At 39.7% G+C, this 20,079-nt stretch overlaps 1 protein-coding gene across 1 annotated transcript in view; it reads right to left on the bottom strand.

The window, feature by feature from the left end:
* ZMAT4 (zinc finger matrin-type 4) overlaps positions 1-20,079 on the bottom strand; it is a 466,837-nt gene that overhangs the window by 360,248 nt on the left and 86,510 nt on the right. Inside the window, exon 2 of the mRNA XM_060182070.1 lies at positions 10,193-10,298. Coding sequence (XP_060038053.1) covers positions 10,193-10,294 — 102 coding nt within the window. The 5' untranslated portion in view covers positions 10,295-10,298. The remainder of the gene's footprint in view (positions 1-10,192; positions 10,299-20,079) is intronic.

Genomic DNA, 20,079 nt, shown 5'->3' with positions numbered 1-20,079 from the left:
TCATTTACTGGACTTGGAAGCAAGAGGTCTCTAGTTTGGTTCCCACTGTACTAAGTACCTGGGATACTTTGCTATCCCCTCCTCTGTTCCATACAACCCATGACCACGTCATCTCTCATTAGCCAATCAATAAAACAAAAACTATCACCTCATTACTATGGAAGGAAGAGTACTGAGCTTTTAGTTCTAAAAGTATTGGGTGTCCCTGTTCTAAGAAGTGGCTATAGTTCTAGGAAAACAAGAAAATAAAAAGTAGAACACTGAGGTGTAGATAGGTACTAGCTATAATTCATATTTGGTCAATTTTTTATAAAAGCATATTAATAACTAAAAGAACTACAATGTGTAATTAGAAAATTAGGAAGCAGGAAAATATTGAATAGAGTTAACAAACACTTTGGGACTTAGGAAGTTTGATAAGTCATTTGCTAACTCCTTCCAGTCACCAAAAAAGTAAAAGGTATCCTTTTAAAAGATACTGTGTGTTGAAAACCTGGTGATACTTCTCCAGAGAACACTGTGACTTAGACCTTCACTACCATATCAGATTAAGGTAGTGATGTCTCTGCTTGTTTTTAGATAACCTCTGAGTGATCACCATTATACTGAAAAAAATACAAAGAGGCACAAAATGTGTGGAGGTAATAAAATCAACTTGAAATTGAGTTCGAAAAGTATTGTGTGATTATGATACATGGAACTTACTACAAGAAAATGAATCAAAAGGCTTCTGTGTTGAGATAACAGTACTATCAAAGCAATAACAGTTGTGAATTAGAAAAGTTTTGAAGATTCTGAGTTACATCAATCTTCAGACAGAAAGTGAACTATGAATGGCTGGTCATCTGTAAGGAAAGCATACAGGACTCAAGACCCATTTCAGAAGTGGCAAGAGGACCATGGACAAAGAACTCTGGGGGAAGGGACCATTGAGAAAAAATGAATAAGAATGTATTGCAGCAAAGCAAAGGACTCTAGACTATTAGAAGGATGAGAGGTGGAGGTCGTGGAGCTTCAGATATCCAATACACAGTGTTGAAGAGGGACTTGGGTGGGTAATGGGAGTGCTATTCAAACATCCATCACCCAGCTGTGATAGACTCTAGACTCTCCCTATGTGTCAACAATTGTCCTGCAAAATATTATTTCCGCCACTAAAATGCTAAAAAGAAAAAGAAGAAAGAAAGAAAGAAAGAAAGAAAGAAAGAAAAAGAAAGTTTCCATCTCCTTATCCCATATAGTAAAATGAGAATCTATTGGGAAAGTTGACTTCATTCCCAAAGAAAAGAAACTTTTTTTATAGTTTTTAAATATTTATTAATTTTCTTTTTGTTGCCCTTGTTTTTATTGTTGTTGTAGTAGTTATTATTGTTGTTGAATAGGACAGAGAGAAATGGAGATAGGAAGGGAAGACAGAGAGGGCGAGAAAAAGACAGACACCTGCAGACCTGCTTCACCACCTGTGAAGGGACTCCCCTGCAGGTGGGGAGCCTGGCCCAAACTGGGATCCTTCCACCAGTCCTTGCGTTTTGCGCCACGTGTGCTTCAACCGCTGCGCTACCGCCCGACTCCCGAAAAGTAACTTTTTAAAGCCTCCTTTGCCAACTCTGAGATGGGTCAGTGATTGCACTATCTTCTTTCTAATTTTCCCTGTTATCACCTTAGAGCAGTGATGACAGTAGTGACATTTTGCTCATCATCTGTTGAACGGAGGGAATCACATTCACATCTAGATGCACAGCACACTCTTTTTTCCTCGAGCTGCACAGAGTGACTGGATAGGACCTGAGGTTGTCCCCCTGACAAGATGAGTGCACTCAATGTGTCAAAAAAAAGAAACCAAATGATTGTGCTGACCATAAGGATCTCTATGACAAAGATGTGGAAGAGAGGACCCATTGTGCGATGTTGAACCCATTTTTCTTGTCTGCAAGTTTGAATGACATGACATCCTCTTCATTTAGCTGGAAGCATGTGAATAAGTCTACCCAGAGGGAAGTGAACTAGATTCTAAAATCCACTGACATCATCTCTTCTGAACAAATTAGATTCTGCACTGGCCAGAATGTTCTTCTGCATCAACCAATGTACATTAAACAAGCACACAACCTGATAACTACTCTCAGTCAATATCTGTATGGTTCCAAATAAAGTGAGTTTTCAGACTTACTGCATTTGACTTCACTGCACTCTATCATTCACTTATTTCTGTGTTACAGAGAACTATACTAAGTAACCATAACCAGTAAAAGGTAAAAGTAAATAGACTTGCTGGAACAGAACAACAGAAATACACAAGGACATCTAGATTTTTTATGGAAGTTCAAGACTCCAATGAAACCATCTAGGAATGGGTTTTAAACTACTAGGCGGTCAGGGGTAGATGGGAGTCCTCTGACAGTGTGAAAGCTAATAAGAATTGCTTTAATCTGGTAAAATGCACCACCTATAGTTGTATAAACCCCATCTGGGAGAAATTAAACATGCCACAACTTTAAGAGATTTGCAGAGACTGTTGTAGTACATCTCCAATGTACAGGGCAAAAAAGTCATGTCTGAAGAACCTTGCTGTAAAGATCTTTTATTGCCCTCACCCACTTGCATCTCCAAGAGCACAGCACCTGCAGGACTTGATAGCCAGGACAGCAGGTGGGTCTAGTGAGTTCTATAATATTCATGTTCAATTAGCACAGTGCCAAGTAGGAATTATGGTTTTCAGAAGCACAACAACACCAACCCCCAATTTTTATACATGGAGAGTTGGTCAGACTGCATTTTTAATCAATTGATTAGAAGAAGAAGGAGGAGGAGGAGGTAGAGGAGGAGAAAAAAAAAAAAGAAATACTGCAAGACTGACAAATTGAGGAAGAGAAGAAAGGTATTCATAGCTCCAGAAAGTCATGAAAGTACAACCAGCATGTATCAGACACCTTAATTTTCATCTTCTCTCTAACTACAAGCACATAGGACCCATCTAGAAGCCATTGGAGTAAGTTCTGCTTCCCCCCCCACATACACACACAGAGGAAATAGAAGCTAGGGTAAGAGCAAAATTCTGTGAGGTGACAATCCAAGGAGGTGGTCCCAAGCACATTGAGCCTACAGAGGCAAGTTAGAACTTTTCCTATTTCACCTCCCTGGATTGTCTCCTGAAACGAAACCAGTCATAAATATGTCAACCCTTCCTGAGAAGCCTAACATCTCTTGTCACTATGCCATGTGTGTCTCACTCTCTGTTTTTCATAAAACCGGTGGTTTCTGTGTTCCAACACCTCTCTTGAGTGAGGACAGGCATCGTGCATTATTTTCTTATTTATTTCTACAGCATCCTCTCTAGAGCTCTGCCGGTCACTGTTGCCCATGGGCATTTACAGGTTGGTGAAGAGTTTGGGGCAGGAGTGTTAGAAAGGAGATAAGTGGGCCCACTTTACTGGAAGCACTGACAGGTGTATCAGAAGAGCTATGGTCATATATGTGGGGTCCATCTGCACCTAGGAGCTAGCCTTCAAGGTGGGGCTCATGGGTTTATACTTACAGACAAGATGATCCTCTAAACTGACCCTTCAAACATCTGACTCTTTGATTAATGCCAGTTTTGTCAACTGAGTCTGTTTGCCCATCTGGGAGTGGCATAAATAACTCCATAAAGTAGTGTGCCGTACCTATAAGGACACCGAGGTGTTGGCATGCTTCTCAGACCCCTTCTGTTTCATTGGTTTAATCCCCCCTGTTTAACACTGTATTCTATTTACATAAACCACTGTTAACTAACCACTGCCCTGACTCCAGGGCATTGGTTTAATCCCGCTGGTTCATACTCTCTTTTTGCTCTGCCCACTTCTCCTTGTCACACCCTGATTTCCACCAAACTATTTTTGCTCCACCCTCTCTATGTCACATCCTGTTTCCACCCTACTTGGCAAGTATATATACAGCTGCTCTGTCACCAGAATGATCAGAAGCACTTCACCAGGACTTCCATCTCTAACAGGCTCTGGAGAGAGCCTATAAACTGATCACACTGGCAGCCCCAGGATATATAAGGACAAGATTGTTATTAGCTTAGATTGCGCTGCGTTTTATGAACAATAAATGAGCTGTTTCTCTGAAGCACTCCCAGAGGTTGATCCTTTCCTCCGCACCTTAACCCACCTCACCCCACCTCACCCTCACCACCAATCCCCCGTGGTGCTGCCGCTTCCTCTGGTCGGAGGACGCCCAGCAACAGCTTTCTAATCCTTTTTTCCAACTATGACACCATCTCCCCAGACAATAACTTATGTCACCTGCATGTTAGATGTCAAGCTCAGACAAAAACTAGTAAGGTTATGGGCCCCTTGGAATATACCTTAAACAGACATACTAACTTTTCCAAAACAGAGACCGCAAATCTTCATCTGCAATATTCATGTCTTTAGGTTCATGATTAGTCAACAATTTGTTCTGCCTTATATCATAACTCTTTTTTTAATATTTATTTATTCCTTTTTTGTTGCCCTTGTTGTTTTATTGTTGTAGTTATTATTGATGTCATTGTTGTTGGATAGGACAGAGAGAAATGGAGAGAGGAGGGGAAGACAAAGAGGAGGAGAGAAAGACAGACACTTGCAGACCTGCTTCACCACTTGTGAAGCAACTCCCCTGCAGGTGGGGAGCCAGGGCTTGAACTGGGATCCTTAAGCCGGTCCTTGTGCTTTGCGCTCGTAACTCTTTTTTATCCACCAGGTTCCAGATGCTATCATGATGCCAACCTGACTTCCCTGGGAAGACAACCCCACCAAGGTGTCTTAGAGCCTCACCTCCCCAGATCCCTCTGCCCCACTAGGGAAAGAGGGAGACAAGCTAGGAATATGGATTGATCTGCTAATGCCCATATTCAGCAGGTAAAAAATTACAGAAGCCAGACGTCCTACCTTCTGCATGCCGTAATGATCCTGGGTCCATACTCCCAGAGGGACAACGAATAGGAAAGCTTTCAAGGGAGGGGAGGGGATATGGAGTTCTGGTGGTGGGAATTATATGGAATTGTACCCCTTTTATCCTATGGTCTTGTCAATACTTCCATTTTATAAATAAATAAATAAATAAATAAATAAATAAATAAAAGGAAGTGAAGGCAGGAACATAAAAAAAATGGGCAAAAATAAATATAGATACATAGTTATAGATACAAAATTAGCCCACATCTGTGACTATGGGAGAACTACTGCAGTTTCCAATGTGGGGATGACAACACAGAATTCTTCTGATGGAAACATTATATAATTATACCCCTATTATCTGAAAATTTTGTAAACCAATATTAAATCACTAATAAAAAAGGCTCATCCCCAAAATAAATGTTTTAAAAAATAATGAAAATATAACAGCTTAGTAAAGGAGGGTGAATAGGGAAAGATTGAAGAAAAACTTAAGGTCCTGGTGCATATTGTAAGTTGCGGGTGAGAGTGTTCTGCAGAACACTCTTACAGAGAAATGAGAAATTGTACCCACGTGTCAGTGACAAAAGTTAGCCATTAAACCCCGCCCCAATAAAAATAATAAAAAGATCTATTTGTCCCCATATACAGAGGAGAAGCTTCATAAACAGTAGAGTTGTATTGCAGTTGTCTCTCCTCATCTCTGTTTCTCTACCCTCTGTTTCTCCCTCTCTATGTGTCTCTAATTCTCTGTATCAGGAAGAAAGAAGAGAAAGAAAGAAAGAAAGAAAAAGAAAGAAAGAAAGAAAGAAAAAGAAAGAAAGAAAGAAAGAAAGAAAGAAAGAAAGAAAGAAAGAAAGGGAGAAGGAAGGAAGGAAGGAAGGAAGGAAGGAAGGAAGGAAGGAAAAAAAGAAAGAAAGAGAAGAGATGGTTGCTGGAGAAAAGGTGAAGTCATGCAGACACTAAGCCCAACAATAACGCTCGTGGCAAACAAACAACAACAAAAAAAGATTTGTTTACTTTTATGAAAAGAGACAGAGCAAGAGACTAGAACACCATTCAGCTGTGGCATATGGCAAATTGGCCGGTGATGGAGAATGGAATCTGAAACACTGTAGTCCTGTCCTCTGTTACTGAACTACCTCTCCCACCTCTTTGTCTTTTTCAGTTTATTTCTCATGATCTTCCCTGTAGACAACCTCTTTCTCCTAGATGCCAAAAAAGAAAAAAAAATCACATTTTCCAGCAATGCTTTCTTGTTCTCAGAAAATTGTTCCTTTGCCACTTGAAACTACAGCAAACTACTCCAGGGGCCTTGCTGGGAAACTATTTCTAACATTCAGGATTTTTTTTTTTTTTGAAAACCTTCTCTTCCCCTCAGTTTCTATGTCGACTTGTACAATTGCTTCAACCTTTTCATCTAGGGAGCAGAGACAACACCTAATTATATTTACCACCAAAACATTAACACATTATTAATGCTGAGCAAGTAAGATAAATAATAATGTCCTTATGCTTCTCCCCTCCTTTTTTTTCCTCACCTCAGGACTTCATATGTAAAAAGAGATTTTTGAAAGTAGAGCAAGCAAAGGTTTGGTCCATTAGACACATATTGAGTTTTGCTGTCCTCCTATACAAAGGTGCAACCTTTTAAATGAAGCATACAGCTATTAGGCATTAACACATCTACTGTTATTTTCTTTCCTCTTCTATATCACAGGACTAGAACACATTAGTCTCATAGAAAAAGATCTATCAAAAGCTGTTCTTTTCCCAATAATACATGACCAGCAGACTGTCTTTCAAAAGTGCCTAATTTTATGTTAGGCTTCCAAATGCAAAAGTCTCATAAGAACCCAATTTCTTGGGGCTGGGTAGTGATGCACCCAGTTCTTTACCATGCAAAAGAACCCAGGTTCAATTCCCAACTCCCTACCTACAGGGAGGAAGTTTTATGAGGAGTGAAGCAATATCGCAGGTCTTGGTCTCTCTCTCTCTCTCTCTCTCTCTCTATCTCTCTATCTCTCTCTATCTCTCTCTATGTCTCTCCCCCTCTCCCTCCCTTCTCAATTTCTCTGTTCTGTCAAATAAAAAGGAAGGAAAAAATAGTTGCCAGGAGCAGGGTAGGCATGCAGGCACTGAGCCTTAGCAATAACCATGGTGGCAATAAAAATGTAAAAAATAATCCAATCTCCCCTACCCTTCCTTCCCTGGCCTAAACCCACATATATAAGGTGTTGCTTACCTGCCTGTCTCCTTCCAAAACAAATTGCCCTATTCAACCAATGTTCAAGATCCTCTTAAACCAAGCTCCCCAGTTTTCCTTGGTGAGAGTAAGACTTCCCATCCCAGTAACCCTAACATTAGCTACCCACTTCTTCTTCTTCTAGCATTTGCCCTTCTTCCGTAGCCAGTCAACAGCGTCAGGTTGAGCCTGATATAAAGTTTCGAGACCTCCTTTGAATCTGGAGAGGTGGCAGTCGTTGACTATGTGGGTACCCACTGATACTTAGGAATGTCCCCAAAACATCTTTTTTTGTTTTTGTTTTTCTTTTTGTTTTGTTTTGTTTTGTTTTAATCAGGCAGTACTGAATGATAACTTCTTTTTTCTGAATCTGGATATCCCAAACATCTGTTATGTGCTGTTACATGAAAGGTAACAGCACATAACAGAAGCCCAATCAGGCAGAAGAACTCAGGGTTCAATGCAAATGAGTTAGAAGCAGTTCTATAGACTTATAGAGATCTTATTCTCCATGTCACATACTTCATGATACCATACCATACTGAGCAGCCCTTGAGTTCTTCTTCCCAAGGTAGTTTATATGTTTCTTGGAGAGAAGAGACTACTTCTCCAGTACTTTTTTAAATCCCCTATAATACTAAGCATGAATAGTGCTAAGCACATAAACAGTGCATAGTGAATTCTCACGGACTTGCTTCCCTTGGCTGGGAAGACTCTAATCAGGCTGAAGTGAAAAGTAGAATCATACCAAGACAATAAATCAGTGTTCTGTGGAGCACTGAGAATAAGTACAGCAATATTTGCTAACAAATGCTAGAGACTGAAGAACAGAGGCCCACCAGCCCCACACCTCCATATACACACACCTTCCTACATCCCCAGCTGCAATTTCAGAACAGCACTGTGTGGAGGAAAGAGAACAATCAGTAGAATCAGAATGTAAGTTCTCAAATAGCCTTGGAGATACTCTGGTGCAAAGCACTCTCTTAAGGAGAAAGAATTACTCAAGCAGAAGGCTCCTGACTTCCTACGCTGAAGGATCAGCAGTTACAGGTGTCTCATTCTTGACCCTGCCCTTTCCCATAAGCCCCAGAACAGCCTTAAAGCGAGAGCTCTACAACATCTCACTGAAGACATTACCCCACCTCCTCCAGGAGGCAGAGGTGTATCATTCAGAGCTCTCATTCATGTTTAACTGCAATGGATCTAATGCTGTTTTGATGATGTGTAACACTGTTAATTACAGATCCATTGTAACTGCTTTATTTTCTCTATCTCATTTTTACTACCAGCAAAAAATACTAGCACATTCTCTAAACAACTGAGTGATGCCAAAGACCCATTATTCCTGTTACATTATGGCAGCAGAAAACAGTGAGTTAGGATAACTAAATGCTTAGTTAAACAAATCACCTTTTTTTTTTCACACATGCTCAAAAAAAAAAAAAAAGAAATATTTGTTGTTCTTGTTTTTTAATGTTCTCACATGACTTTATAAGGTCAGGGAATAACAAACAGAGCAGGATAGTATCACTAAAACATTTTCAGGAGCAAGCAATCATTAAATATAATATAATTGTTTCTCTTTCAGGAACTATGGGAGACTCAAAAAACTCTGCTTCTATTCTCAAGCACAGATTAAGATAAATTAAAAATGAATTTTTAAAATGCTATAATAAGGAAAGACTATAAAAGACTAATAGGAGGCTGTGGAATTTCAAAACCTTGACAAATTTTCTAATTTTCTTCACTAGAAAAATCACATTAATAAAGTCAATGTGTTTATAAGCAATAGTCACAGGAATTAGAAACCTGTTAATTTCAAAGGATAGATTTCTTCCATTTAGGTAATCCTTTTGACTTCACATTTACTTTGAATATGCAACTGCTTATTGGCAAAAGACTATGTTAACTTTTTTTTCCACAATTAAGTTTTCTCTTAAGAGAAAGTATGATTTGTCTCCATCAAAATATTACTTCAATGGAGTTAATAATATAAATCAGTATCATTTTGCATGTTTGGTGCATTCAGCATCTTCTAAAGTCACTACGTCAGTAATTCTCACTAGATATCCACAAAACCCTGAGAATATCCAGGGTCAGTTGATTATGCTTATGAACTATGCATATGATCATTACTATTATTATTATTATTATTACTGTCATTGTGTGCAGAAGAATCTGGGTCTCAAAAGAATTTGGTGAGTGACAGTGACACTTGGCATTTGTCAGACTCGTCAAACAAAAAGAAAATTGCTAGCTAAGCCCTCCAATCTAAAATTACTTACAAGTTATTACACTTGAAAACTCCTGTTGCCACCAGTATATATTCTCCTATGTAGAGAAGAGGCTTTGGAAAGCACTCCCAGAATGTCAGGTCCACAGCTGGCCCCTGCACTCCATGTGTGGCACCTGGCTCTCTCCTTGGACATTGTTCAACCTCTCTTTTCTCATTTTCTCTTCCCAATAGAAAATAAAAAAGAATTCTCCATTATAAATAGTTGAAGTCCTCCATGATCCAATAATTTGGGGTTTGAGTGGCTGGTACAACTTTAAGTAGGAGTCTTTGCTGATAAGAGGGCATCAATCATCAGGAGGAAGGAATCTGATGCTGAGTTGCTGGCACCACCATGTTTTCTACAATGATTAACAAAGTGCCTTAGAGCTATCTGCAGTGTAAAGGAAGGAGGAACTGGCACTAATGCATCCTGCCCTGCATCCCTAAAGGGAACTTCAGGGATGAGTAATGACAGATTTCACAGGCTGAGAAAGCCCATGAGTCTCTAAGGGCTAAAGTACAAAGAACAAAATACTGTCTGGGAAGTGGCCAGGGCCTGAGGATAACATCCCCAGTCTTCTCTCCTAACCCCACACATGGACATTTGTCCTGACCTGACTTCAGACTATAAAGACTCAAGTCCTATGGCTCTTAAAATCTGTACCCAGTCCAGGAGGGAGTGTCTCCCACCATAACTCATGCTATTCTTTCTTCCATTCAGAACCATGAAGTGGAAGAAGCCGGCCTTACCTCATAATGGGCCACGCGCTGAGACTCAGATATCAGCTGAGCACTGCACACCTTGCAGTAACTGTCTGTAAATAAATCCTGATCAATATCGGAGGACTTCATCGGGCTAAAGGAGAATCAACAGAAAAGAAAAGAAAAATGAGTCCACTGCTTTGATGTTTATGCAGAAAATACAATGTGTGAAATACCCAAGGAGTACAGAAACTGATTTGATGATAATAAGAGCTGCCCATTCCTCTGGTGTTACCATATGAATTAACCAGAGCAAATGCACAGTTCATAAGACTTTCAAAAGTGCCCAGTGGGGTTGCTAATATCCTAAAAATTGAAAGCCAGCATACAAGTTCTTTCTTTCTGACAATTCACACTTAAATCTAATGAATTGTCAAGGGTTTATATGAGAGGGTATTTTCACAGATGCTTTATATTAGCATAGCAATGTAAGTATCCAATAAGAAGAAATAGGTTAAATGAATGTTGATTCAGTCATACACTAGAATCCTATGTGGTTTCAAATCAAACTCTTAAGAAGAATAGTTCATGAAATAAGAAAATATTTATCATTCACAGAAGAGGTTGACAAATGAGAATATACAAAATCATACTAAATCTGCTTCAAAAATACATAACTACACAGACAGACATTCCAGCTAATTTTAAAAGAATATTAACAGCGACTATCTGTGGGAGATTATTAGTAGTTGCTTCTGTAATTTCCTTTGTTTTCAAATTTTTATAAGACGCATGTAATACTTTTAGAGTATGTGGGGAAAAGTTAGCTTTTGTCTTTAAGCAATATAAAAATCGATTTTAGAAAGCAAACATTATACTTAAAGCATTTAAAAATAAAACCAGGCTAAACTAGATCTTTCCTGGCAAGTTTATACCTTGCAAAGTGAGAAGCTCTCACAATTTATGCTGATTCATCTACATTTAGGGTTGTTGAAATTCGTAAAGGCCACCTCCACTGCTTCACACCAGTATGAAACTCACAAAAGTAAATAAACATATTCTCCCATTCCAAATCCTGAATCAAAATGCAGCCATAGGTCTCAAGCCTGTGAAACTGATCTGTCACATAGGTGAAATGTACTGTTACTGCCCTGGAAACACACCAGCGCGGTTTTCCTGCAAGTCAAAAACTCTACTTCATTTTACCTCCTACCTGCCAGGCAAATAGTAAGGACTGTGCTAGATGGCACTGTGTATGGAAAGCCAGAGAATACTAGACAACAGGGAGGTATGGGGCCCTTGGTGTGTGTCTCACAACTCACACCCTGATTTTACATACAAAACTTCTTAGAGGCCAACTACCATTTATTGGCATGGCAGTAACTACCACCCAGCTTGCACAATTTCTATTTCTACACCACAGATCCATCTGGGTCTAATGCTACCTAACAATCATATATGGGATGAATTACTAAACCCTCCAAGTCTCTTTCACCCTTAAAATTTGAGATAATGATTTCCATGTCATATTAGAGAGCTGTAGTAAAAATCAAAATGAGTTATAGAAGAGATATTCTGAAGCTGAAACTTCCCTTCATTTGAAAAGGATCACTACTGCAGTTTTAATGACATTATGATGTTGGGAGATGGTTAGCCATCTCTTGACCAAATGCTACAAAATGAAGTGCTACAATTCCTTTGCAATGATTTTTAAAACCATCTAGATAGCTTGACCTGGTGAAATAAAAAAAGGTTGCCTGACTCAATGCTACAAACTCACTTTCTATTTTCTGCTTTTGCTGTGAAGGATCATTAGAGCACTTGCATCCAGTGATTCAAACGGATTTATAGTCTCTGTTTCCAAGAAACAATGGTATTGTTATTTTTCTTCTCCTCTATTGCCATAAGTACCAATAGAATGCCAGACAGTAAAGCCCACTGGCTCTCACAGATGACATAAACCTGTTATTTCTGGGAAGATCATTCATTCTTGGAAAACTGCCCAAACATATTGAAATCCAGCAGCTACAGTGCCTGGAAGGCTGATAACCTCTCAAGGTAACACATTCCAGTCTGGAAACTCCAGTTTGGGGTGGGAAGGGTGTTTCAATCAAAATTGCTCCGTCATAGCTCTCCCTGATATTGTCTTTTCATATACCACAGAACAAGTCTACTCTCTTTTTCAGGAGAGATAGCTCTCTAGTAGCTATCCCCAGCCACATCATGTGCTATCATGTTGGCCTATTTCTCTATGATTCATCTTCAAAGGCAGTGCCAGGAATAGAATACAACCCTTCAGAGATAGCCTAACCAAGGTTAAGGATCATAGGTGCAAGTGACCATCCAAACTATCAGCTGTCACTTGTAAAGGTCTTCATTTACATCCTGAATGCAAATAAGAAAAACGATTTGATGTAGTAGGGGAAATGTAGTACAACATTTTGAAATGTCAAATGGGAAAAGAAAACGTACTAAGGTATTTTTTTTGAAGCCAAGCTCCTTTAAGTAGTTGTGTTTAAATATTATCGTGTTCCCTGCTATTTCTAATAAAGACACGAATGAAAATAGATTCATGGATGACCTGGTTAATAGGAATCTCCAAAACTCACTGCACACTCCTTCCTCATTATACAACCGACTGCAGAAATCAAACACTGTGAAAGGATATTCAAGGTACGTGTCGGACCAAGCAGGGCCCGTAGGAGTCTGAGTCGCGGTAAAGCAGCTGTGCAGCAGAAATAGCTTTAAAGGCAGAATATAAAATGTGTATACTAAAAAAAAAAAAAAAAAAATCAAAGCAGAGAATACGGTGGTTTTTTCCACTGTTTTATATAAGAATATTGATTTGAATAAGCACATATGCAGTACAATGACAATACAGACCCTTCTGAAATCAACAAGAGCTACTGAATAAGTTAAATTCCAGTGGGAGGCAATTAGTAGACAAGTGTCATCCTGGTTTTGCAAGAGACCTTTCCTTCACAAAAAGAGAAGTCTCTGTGTAGGTCACCTTAGAGAACCAGAGAGCCTCATTTATAATTTAAAGAACAGAAGGTAAGGCTTCCACTTGATCCCCCAACCCTACTAGCCTGGCATAGAATCAAATTATCAACTTTTACTGGCCCACTTAAATACAGATAAACACGGAGGAGGAGGGAAACATAAAAGGAAGAAAAACCAGACTACCCTGACATGATCCTATCCATGGTCCTGAATCAGCAGTCAAAACAGAAACAGGATGGGGCCCTCAATAACTTACTAGTCAGAACTACTATCACACCAGGATCCATTTATGATAACTCCACCTCAGGAATATGCTGATTGTGCTACATTTGAAGTCCACTCAATGGTGAAAGTTAAGAGTAAGGAAATGAAGTCCTTAGATTTGAACTGATCTAAATGGTGTTGCTGTAAAGGCTCTTAGAGCACTTACATTCAGTGATCCCAACAGATTCATAGTTTCTGTTCCCAAAAAACAATGGTATTGTTATTTTTCTTATCCTCTATTGCCATAAGTACCAATAGAAGGCCAGGCAGTAAAGCCCACTAGCTCTCACAGATGCCATAAACTACTCTAAAACTGGGGACATTCTGAATATCTCTGTCATGCTTCAGTATTCACAGCTAATGGTGTTACCGGCATTTCTGGGAAGAGATCCAGAATGGAGGTGAAGGCCAACTTAGAGAAGGAGTTTGATCTGGTCTCTATGGACAAAGAGGTTTAATCTACATGTATAAATACATAAATAGTAAATAGCAGTGATAAGCCTCAGGTTACATTTAGCTATAATACATTAAGACAACAGAGAGGGGAAAGATTTTAGTTACTCGGTAATTGTTATTAGGCATCAACTATATGTGAGTCACAGGGATCAAAGAAACCACAATTTGCATCTTTCAAATCATTATGTGCTATTGAGTGAGAAGAGATATATGCACACAAACACCTAAGGCACAAGAAACAAGGGTAATTTGGTTGGTAAAATGTACTATAGGATTTGCAATGCACTAATGAAGACAAGAGGGATTATAAATAATACAAGAAGGTTCTAGAAAGGTTGAAATTTTAAGGATGGATAGGGCTAGCATGGAAAAAAATGTATTCCAACTCAGACACTAATTCTTTTCCCTGGCACAGAGGATGATCTTACTACCAGTCGGCATGAGGAGATATCTACAAGGGCCACTGGTGGGGCTAATTTGGGATTACACAACATAAAAGGAGAAGGCAGTAAAATGCAAGAAGATAAAGGTACAAAAAGCTCAAGACCCAGATGGAAAGAGGAGAAGCTGGGGAAGAACAGCCAGGTCCCAAAATGTCTCTCAAGATGCAATGAATGGTCGTTTGCAGGATCCTGAGATACAGATATGAAGAATTTCTGTATTTCAAGAACAGAGGCAGAAAACCTAAAGAAACCAGAGACTTCATTGCACATAATTAACATCCTTTATTCCATTCCATTTCTGATAGCACTAATATAATTTCTGTGTTAAAGATTCCCCAAACCAATATAAGGTTCTCTGGAGAGAAAAAAAAGAAAGAAACATTCAAGAAAAAGCCATCTAGAGCTAATCTGCGTTTGATTAGTCACCAACTAGGTGGTTGAGTAACTTACATTTCATTCCTAGGCCATTGTTTCCTCATTTGTGAAATGGAGAAAACCGTCTCACTGCGTTATTGAGAGGATTAGAGATAACACAGATAGGATGTACCTTACAAAGGCAATGGCACATGGCCAACATTCAAAAATGACTATTCCCACCCTTGTGAGTATTATTTATTTTGTACCATTATTCTTATGTTCAGAAGGAGGTGTGTTATAGATATTTGAGAAATAGCCAGAACTACATTAAAGACAAAGAGTGACTATAACAGCTTACAAACATCCGTTTTTATCACCATCATAGATTTGTTTTTTATTAACGATGTCATCCACAGAAATGGCTTGTTCCTACTGTACTACTGAATTCTATTGCCATATGAAAACTCAGGTCTTATACATACAAAGACCCCAAACTTCATAAATGTTGAAAATCTATTTTTGGTGTGTGTGGGTGTTGCTACTGGCAGATGGAGCATTCTGATGAGAACTCTGCCCTCACTTATCTCTCACCCATGAGTGCCTCGCTTACTGTGACCCACTTTCTGGAGGCCACAAATGAAAGCATACATCACCCACAGTCTGTATGTACACCAGCTTTCTTGACCTGCAGCCATGCACTGTGGCAACACATAGGTGGCCATGCCTGTCGGGGTTCCTAGACTAGACTGGACTCTGTTCTACCCCAGCCCTGAAGGGAGAGACGTCTTGGGTTAGATCTTCCTCACTGGTAATAGCTCTGTGTCATGGATCTGGGAAAATTCCTTAGAAATCTCATTTATGAGATATAATGGCATACAATTTTTCCATAAGGGTTATAGTCTCTTAAATATCTTAAACTACATTTGCACTTAACACAGCAAACCTACTTGGCCTACCTCATTTGTGCTCAGAACACTTTAGACTAGAGTTGGTCAAAATCATCTCACACTGCATTATTAAGCATTATTATTGTTACTATTATTATTACTATTATTATTATTAAGTTCCTAACATAGCAGGTGACTTAGCAAATTCTATACTGAAAGTGAAAGCAGAATGTTCTAATTCAACATTTGAAGTAACATTCTAAAGAATGTGTATCACTTCTGCATGGTTGAAAAAAATAATAATTTGGGGACTGAGTGTGCTTTCTACCCAATGTCTCCCATTTACCAGCCCTCTAAACTAGGATTTCCAACTCATGGAAATCTCAATTAAAGACTTGACTTCAGGAGCAGATTGCTCAATTTCCAAATTTCTTCCCAGTATGAATTTATGAACCTTCCAGTATCCCAAAAGTGTAAAGACACTCCCAAAAGGGGGCAGGTAGTAGTACACCTGGTTGAGCACACATACTAAATGTGCAAGGACCAAGGTTTGAGCCTCTGGTCCCCACCTGCAGGGGGAAATATTTGCAGGTGGTGAAGCAGGGCTGTACCTGTCTCTCTCGCTGTCTATCTTCTCTCTACCTTCTCAATTTCTGGCTATCTCTATCCAATAAATAAATAAGGATAATATTTTTTAAAAAAATAAGATACTCCTAACAGCTCCTTAGCTATCTTAACCTCCAGACCCAGAAGAAACAAAGATTTTTATTTCACTGTTATAAGAACAAAGAGTGTATTTACTGGGCCAGGCTTGTCACTTGAATTAATTCCCTCAAAGAAGAATAGGAGAATCCCATTTTCTGGAAGAGAAAACTAAGGCTAGTAGAGAAACTGCTGAAAGATAATCTGGGCCATAAGAGGCCATTATGCTATGCAAAAGACTATGGCTGAGGCTTTTAAGGTTCCAGGTTCAATCCCCAGCACCACCATAAACCAGAGCTGAGCAGTGCTTCCTGTATCTCTTCCGTTTAATAAATAAATTATTTCAGAAAGAGAGAAAGGGAGCCTCATTGCCTTCCTGTGTTAAAAATAAAACATGAGGTCTAGAGAGACAGCATAATAGTCATGCAAAAGTTGTACTCCTCTTATCCTATGGTTTTGTCAGTGTTTCCTTTTTATAAATTAATTTTAAAATGAACTATAAAAAAGGAGCACTGCTCTGATATCTCTCTCTCATTAAAATAAATCATCCACTTACTCTCTAATCCAGCTTTCTAGCCCTATTCTCAACTCTGACTACATCTTTCCAGACAATATTTTTAGCCCACCTTCATGTTAATTATCAAGCTTAGGGGAAAAAAAAATCAGTATAACCATGGCCTTCAAAGAACATATCTAAAATAAACTTCCTGGGAGTCAGGTGGTAACACAGTGGGTTAAGCACTGGTAGTCAAAGCTCAAGGACTGGCATAAGGATTCTGGTTCAAGCTCCCAGCTCAAGCTCCCAGCTCCCCACCTGCTCTCTTCACTTCTCCACAAGCTGTGAAGCAGGTCTTCAGGTGTCTGTCTTTCTCTTCCCCTCTGTCTTCCCCTCCTTTCTCCATTTCTCTCTGTTCTATCCAACAATGACATCAATAATAACTACAACAATAAAGCAATGAGGGCAACAAAAGGGAATAAATAAATAAATAAAAGTTTTAAAAAAAATAAAATAAACTTCCTAGTTTCTTACCACCCTAAAATCCATATCCTCGCCTGCTTTATTCCTACTTTCTGGTTTCTGTATTTTATCCTTCCTCATAACTTACTACCTTTCAGACACCTAGTTGCAGCTCCTACTATTCCATCCTGACTTCCCTGGGCAGATGACTTCACCAATGTGCCCTGGGATCTCACCTCTTGTAGAGTCCTTCCCCACAATGGAAAGATAAGAAACAAGATGGGTATGTGGATTGATCTGCCAATATTCATATCTAATAGAGAAGAAATTACAGAGGCCAGACCTCCTGCTTTCTGCACCCCAACAAGAATTTTGGTCCATACTCTCAAATGGGAAGAAATATTAGGGGGAAATGACTATAGGACTCTGAAAACTTCCTCCAGGACCCGTAGAGAGAGAAGAGGGGAAAAAAAATGGAAAGACATTCAAGTACAGTAATAGGTGCAGCTGTGACTTAAAATGGAAGAGAAGGCAGGACCTTAGAACAAAATAAGAGATAGATAGACAGACACAGACAGTTATAGAAAAAATAGTAAACAGTAGTCTGGGAGGTGGCGCAGTGGATAAAGCACTGGATTCTCAACCATGAGGTCCCAAGTTTGATTCCCGGCAACACATGTACCAGAGTGATGTCTGGTTATTTCTCTCCTCCTATCTTTCTCATGAATAAACAGATAAGTTCTTTTTGAAGATTTTATTTATTTATTCATGAGAAAGACAGGAGATAGAGAAAGAACCAGGCATCACTCTGGTACATGTGCTGCTGGAGATTGAACTCAGGACCTCATGCTTGAACGTCTAGTGCCTTAGCCAGTGCACCACCTCCTGGACCACAATATGTAAATTCTTTTTAAAAAGAAAAGAAAAAATAGTCAACACATATCTGTGACCTTGGGAGAATCACTGCAGTTTCCAATGGAGGGAATGGGGACACAGAACTCTGGTGGTAGGAATAGTGTAAGGTTGTACCCCTGTTATTTTGTAATTTTGTAAATAACTAATAAAAATAAAATAAAAGCATCCCCACCTGAAGGGGGAAAGCTTTACAAGTGATGAAGCAGTGATGCAGGTATTTCTTTCTCCCTCTCTCAGGTATTTCTCATTCTCAGTGTCTGTCTCTATCAAAAATAAACAAGCATGTATACATACATAAATAAAATTTAAAATAAAACAAAGCATGTAGAGGCTGGGGAGATATGTAACATAATGGTTATGCAAAAGACTCTGACATCTCAATAGCCAGAATAAGCAGAGCTCTGGTTTCTGTCTCTGTGTGTATCTCTGTGTGTCTGTGTCTCATTTAAATAAATACATACATACAATATTTTTTAAAAATCAATGCATGACAAGTTCTGCAGTCCTTCTTCCTCCTGCTTCAGCTTACAAATCACCATGAAACTACATATATTGAAAGCAAAAGCAGACATCCTAGCCAAAAGTTCTGTGTATAGGCTTAGAGAGTCTCAACTGTCCAGTCAAAGCCTTAGCATCCAGAAGTTAACTTGGGCCTTAGACTCTTCCCAATATTTGTCTGAAGCAAGCAGGAAAGCAGCAGCATCTTCCCACACATCTGAATCTGCTTCTGCTGCACAGTCACCATCTGTGCTTCTGTGACCACATTTGCCCTTAGATTCAGTACCTGTTTCTGTTCATCAAATAGTCTGGCAACCCTGCACTCTACTGTCCTAGCCGGCTGCCTTCTCTTTTGCCCAAGACCATCTACCAAAGAACTTGGATCCCAAAGCTATGCTCTCAGCAGCACTAGCCCTCTGCCTTCCAGTGTCCAAGGTCTGAACTTGGCTTCCTTCAACTTTGACAAGCTGAATTAGGCAGACTAAAAATGCCCCCCCCCCATGAAAATGAACTTGCCAGAGTCAGAGAAGTGGCTCAGTGGATAGAGCATAGCCTTGAATATATGAGGTCCTAGTTCCATCCCCATCGCCTAACGCAGCAGACAGAGTAGTGTCCTGGACTCTCCTCTTCTTTCTTATAAAAAAGGGGGAGGGGGTTAAGAAAGAGATGTGAGGCATACTGCCACTGTTTAAATTTCTTAATCACTAGAGGGCTGCTGAAATCATTCCAGCTTCATTTTTATCAATATTGAAGGGGGTCAAATTCAGCTCAGAAAAGGCAAAAGATGTGACACCAGGGCTTTTCAACATAAAACAAATAGACTTGGTTCTGCTCTCTGTGATTCTTTTGAGCTGGTTTCATTTTCAAAAGGACCTCTGAACTGGAACCCACTTAGAGCACTTTTGTGACTATGTCTCATTTTTTTTCTTCCCCCTTCCAGGCCCTGCCACTGTCCTTCTGTGGCAAGTAAAAACAAACAAACAAACATTGTTCTGTTAGACTCTCTGGAAACAAACAAAGATTTGGGGTGATAGCTGACCTAGGGCTTCTGCGATGCTTGCCTTGGGAGACCAGATATCCCTACTCCTCAGAGGAGCCTCAGAGAATGTGCTGGAAGCAACTGCACACTGGCCTCCATGTGAAGAGAGGTGATGGAGGGTTGGTTGCCATGGCAGCAGAGCAAGCAATCTTAGGAAGGAAGGAAGATGAAAGAAAGAAAGAAAGAAAGAAAGAAAGAAAGAAAGAAAGAAAGAAAGAAAGAAAGAAAGAAAAGGGAGGGGGAGGGGAGGGGAGGGAGAAGAGGGGAGGGGAGGGGAGGGGAGGGGAGGGGAGGGGAGGAGAGGAGAGGAGAGGAGAGGAGAGGAGAGGAGAGGAGAGGAGAGGAGAGGAGAGGAGAGGAGAGGAGAGGAGAGGAGAGGAGAGGAAAGGAAAGGCTGTGAAAATTACTCTTAA

Source organism: Erinaceus europaeus, chromosome 2 (genome assembly GCF_950295315.1).
Source record: "Erinaceus europaeus chromosome 2, mEriEur2.1, whole genome shotgun sequence".
Classification (NCBI taxonomy): domain Eukaryota; kingdom Metazoa; phylum Chordata; class Mammalia; order Eulipotyphla; family Erinaceidae; genus Erinaceus; species Erinaceus europaeus.
Note: the sequence above shows the minus strand (reverse complement) of the source record. Positions and strands in the feature narration are given on the sequence as shown.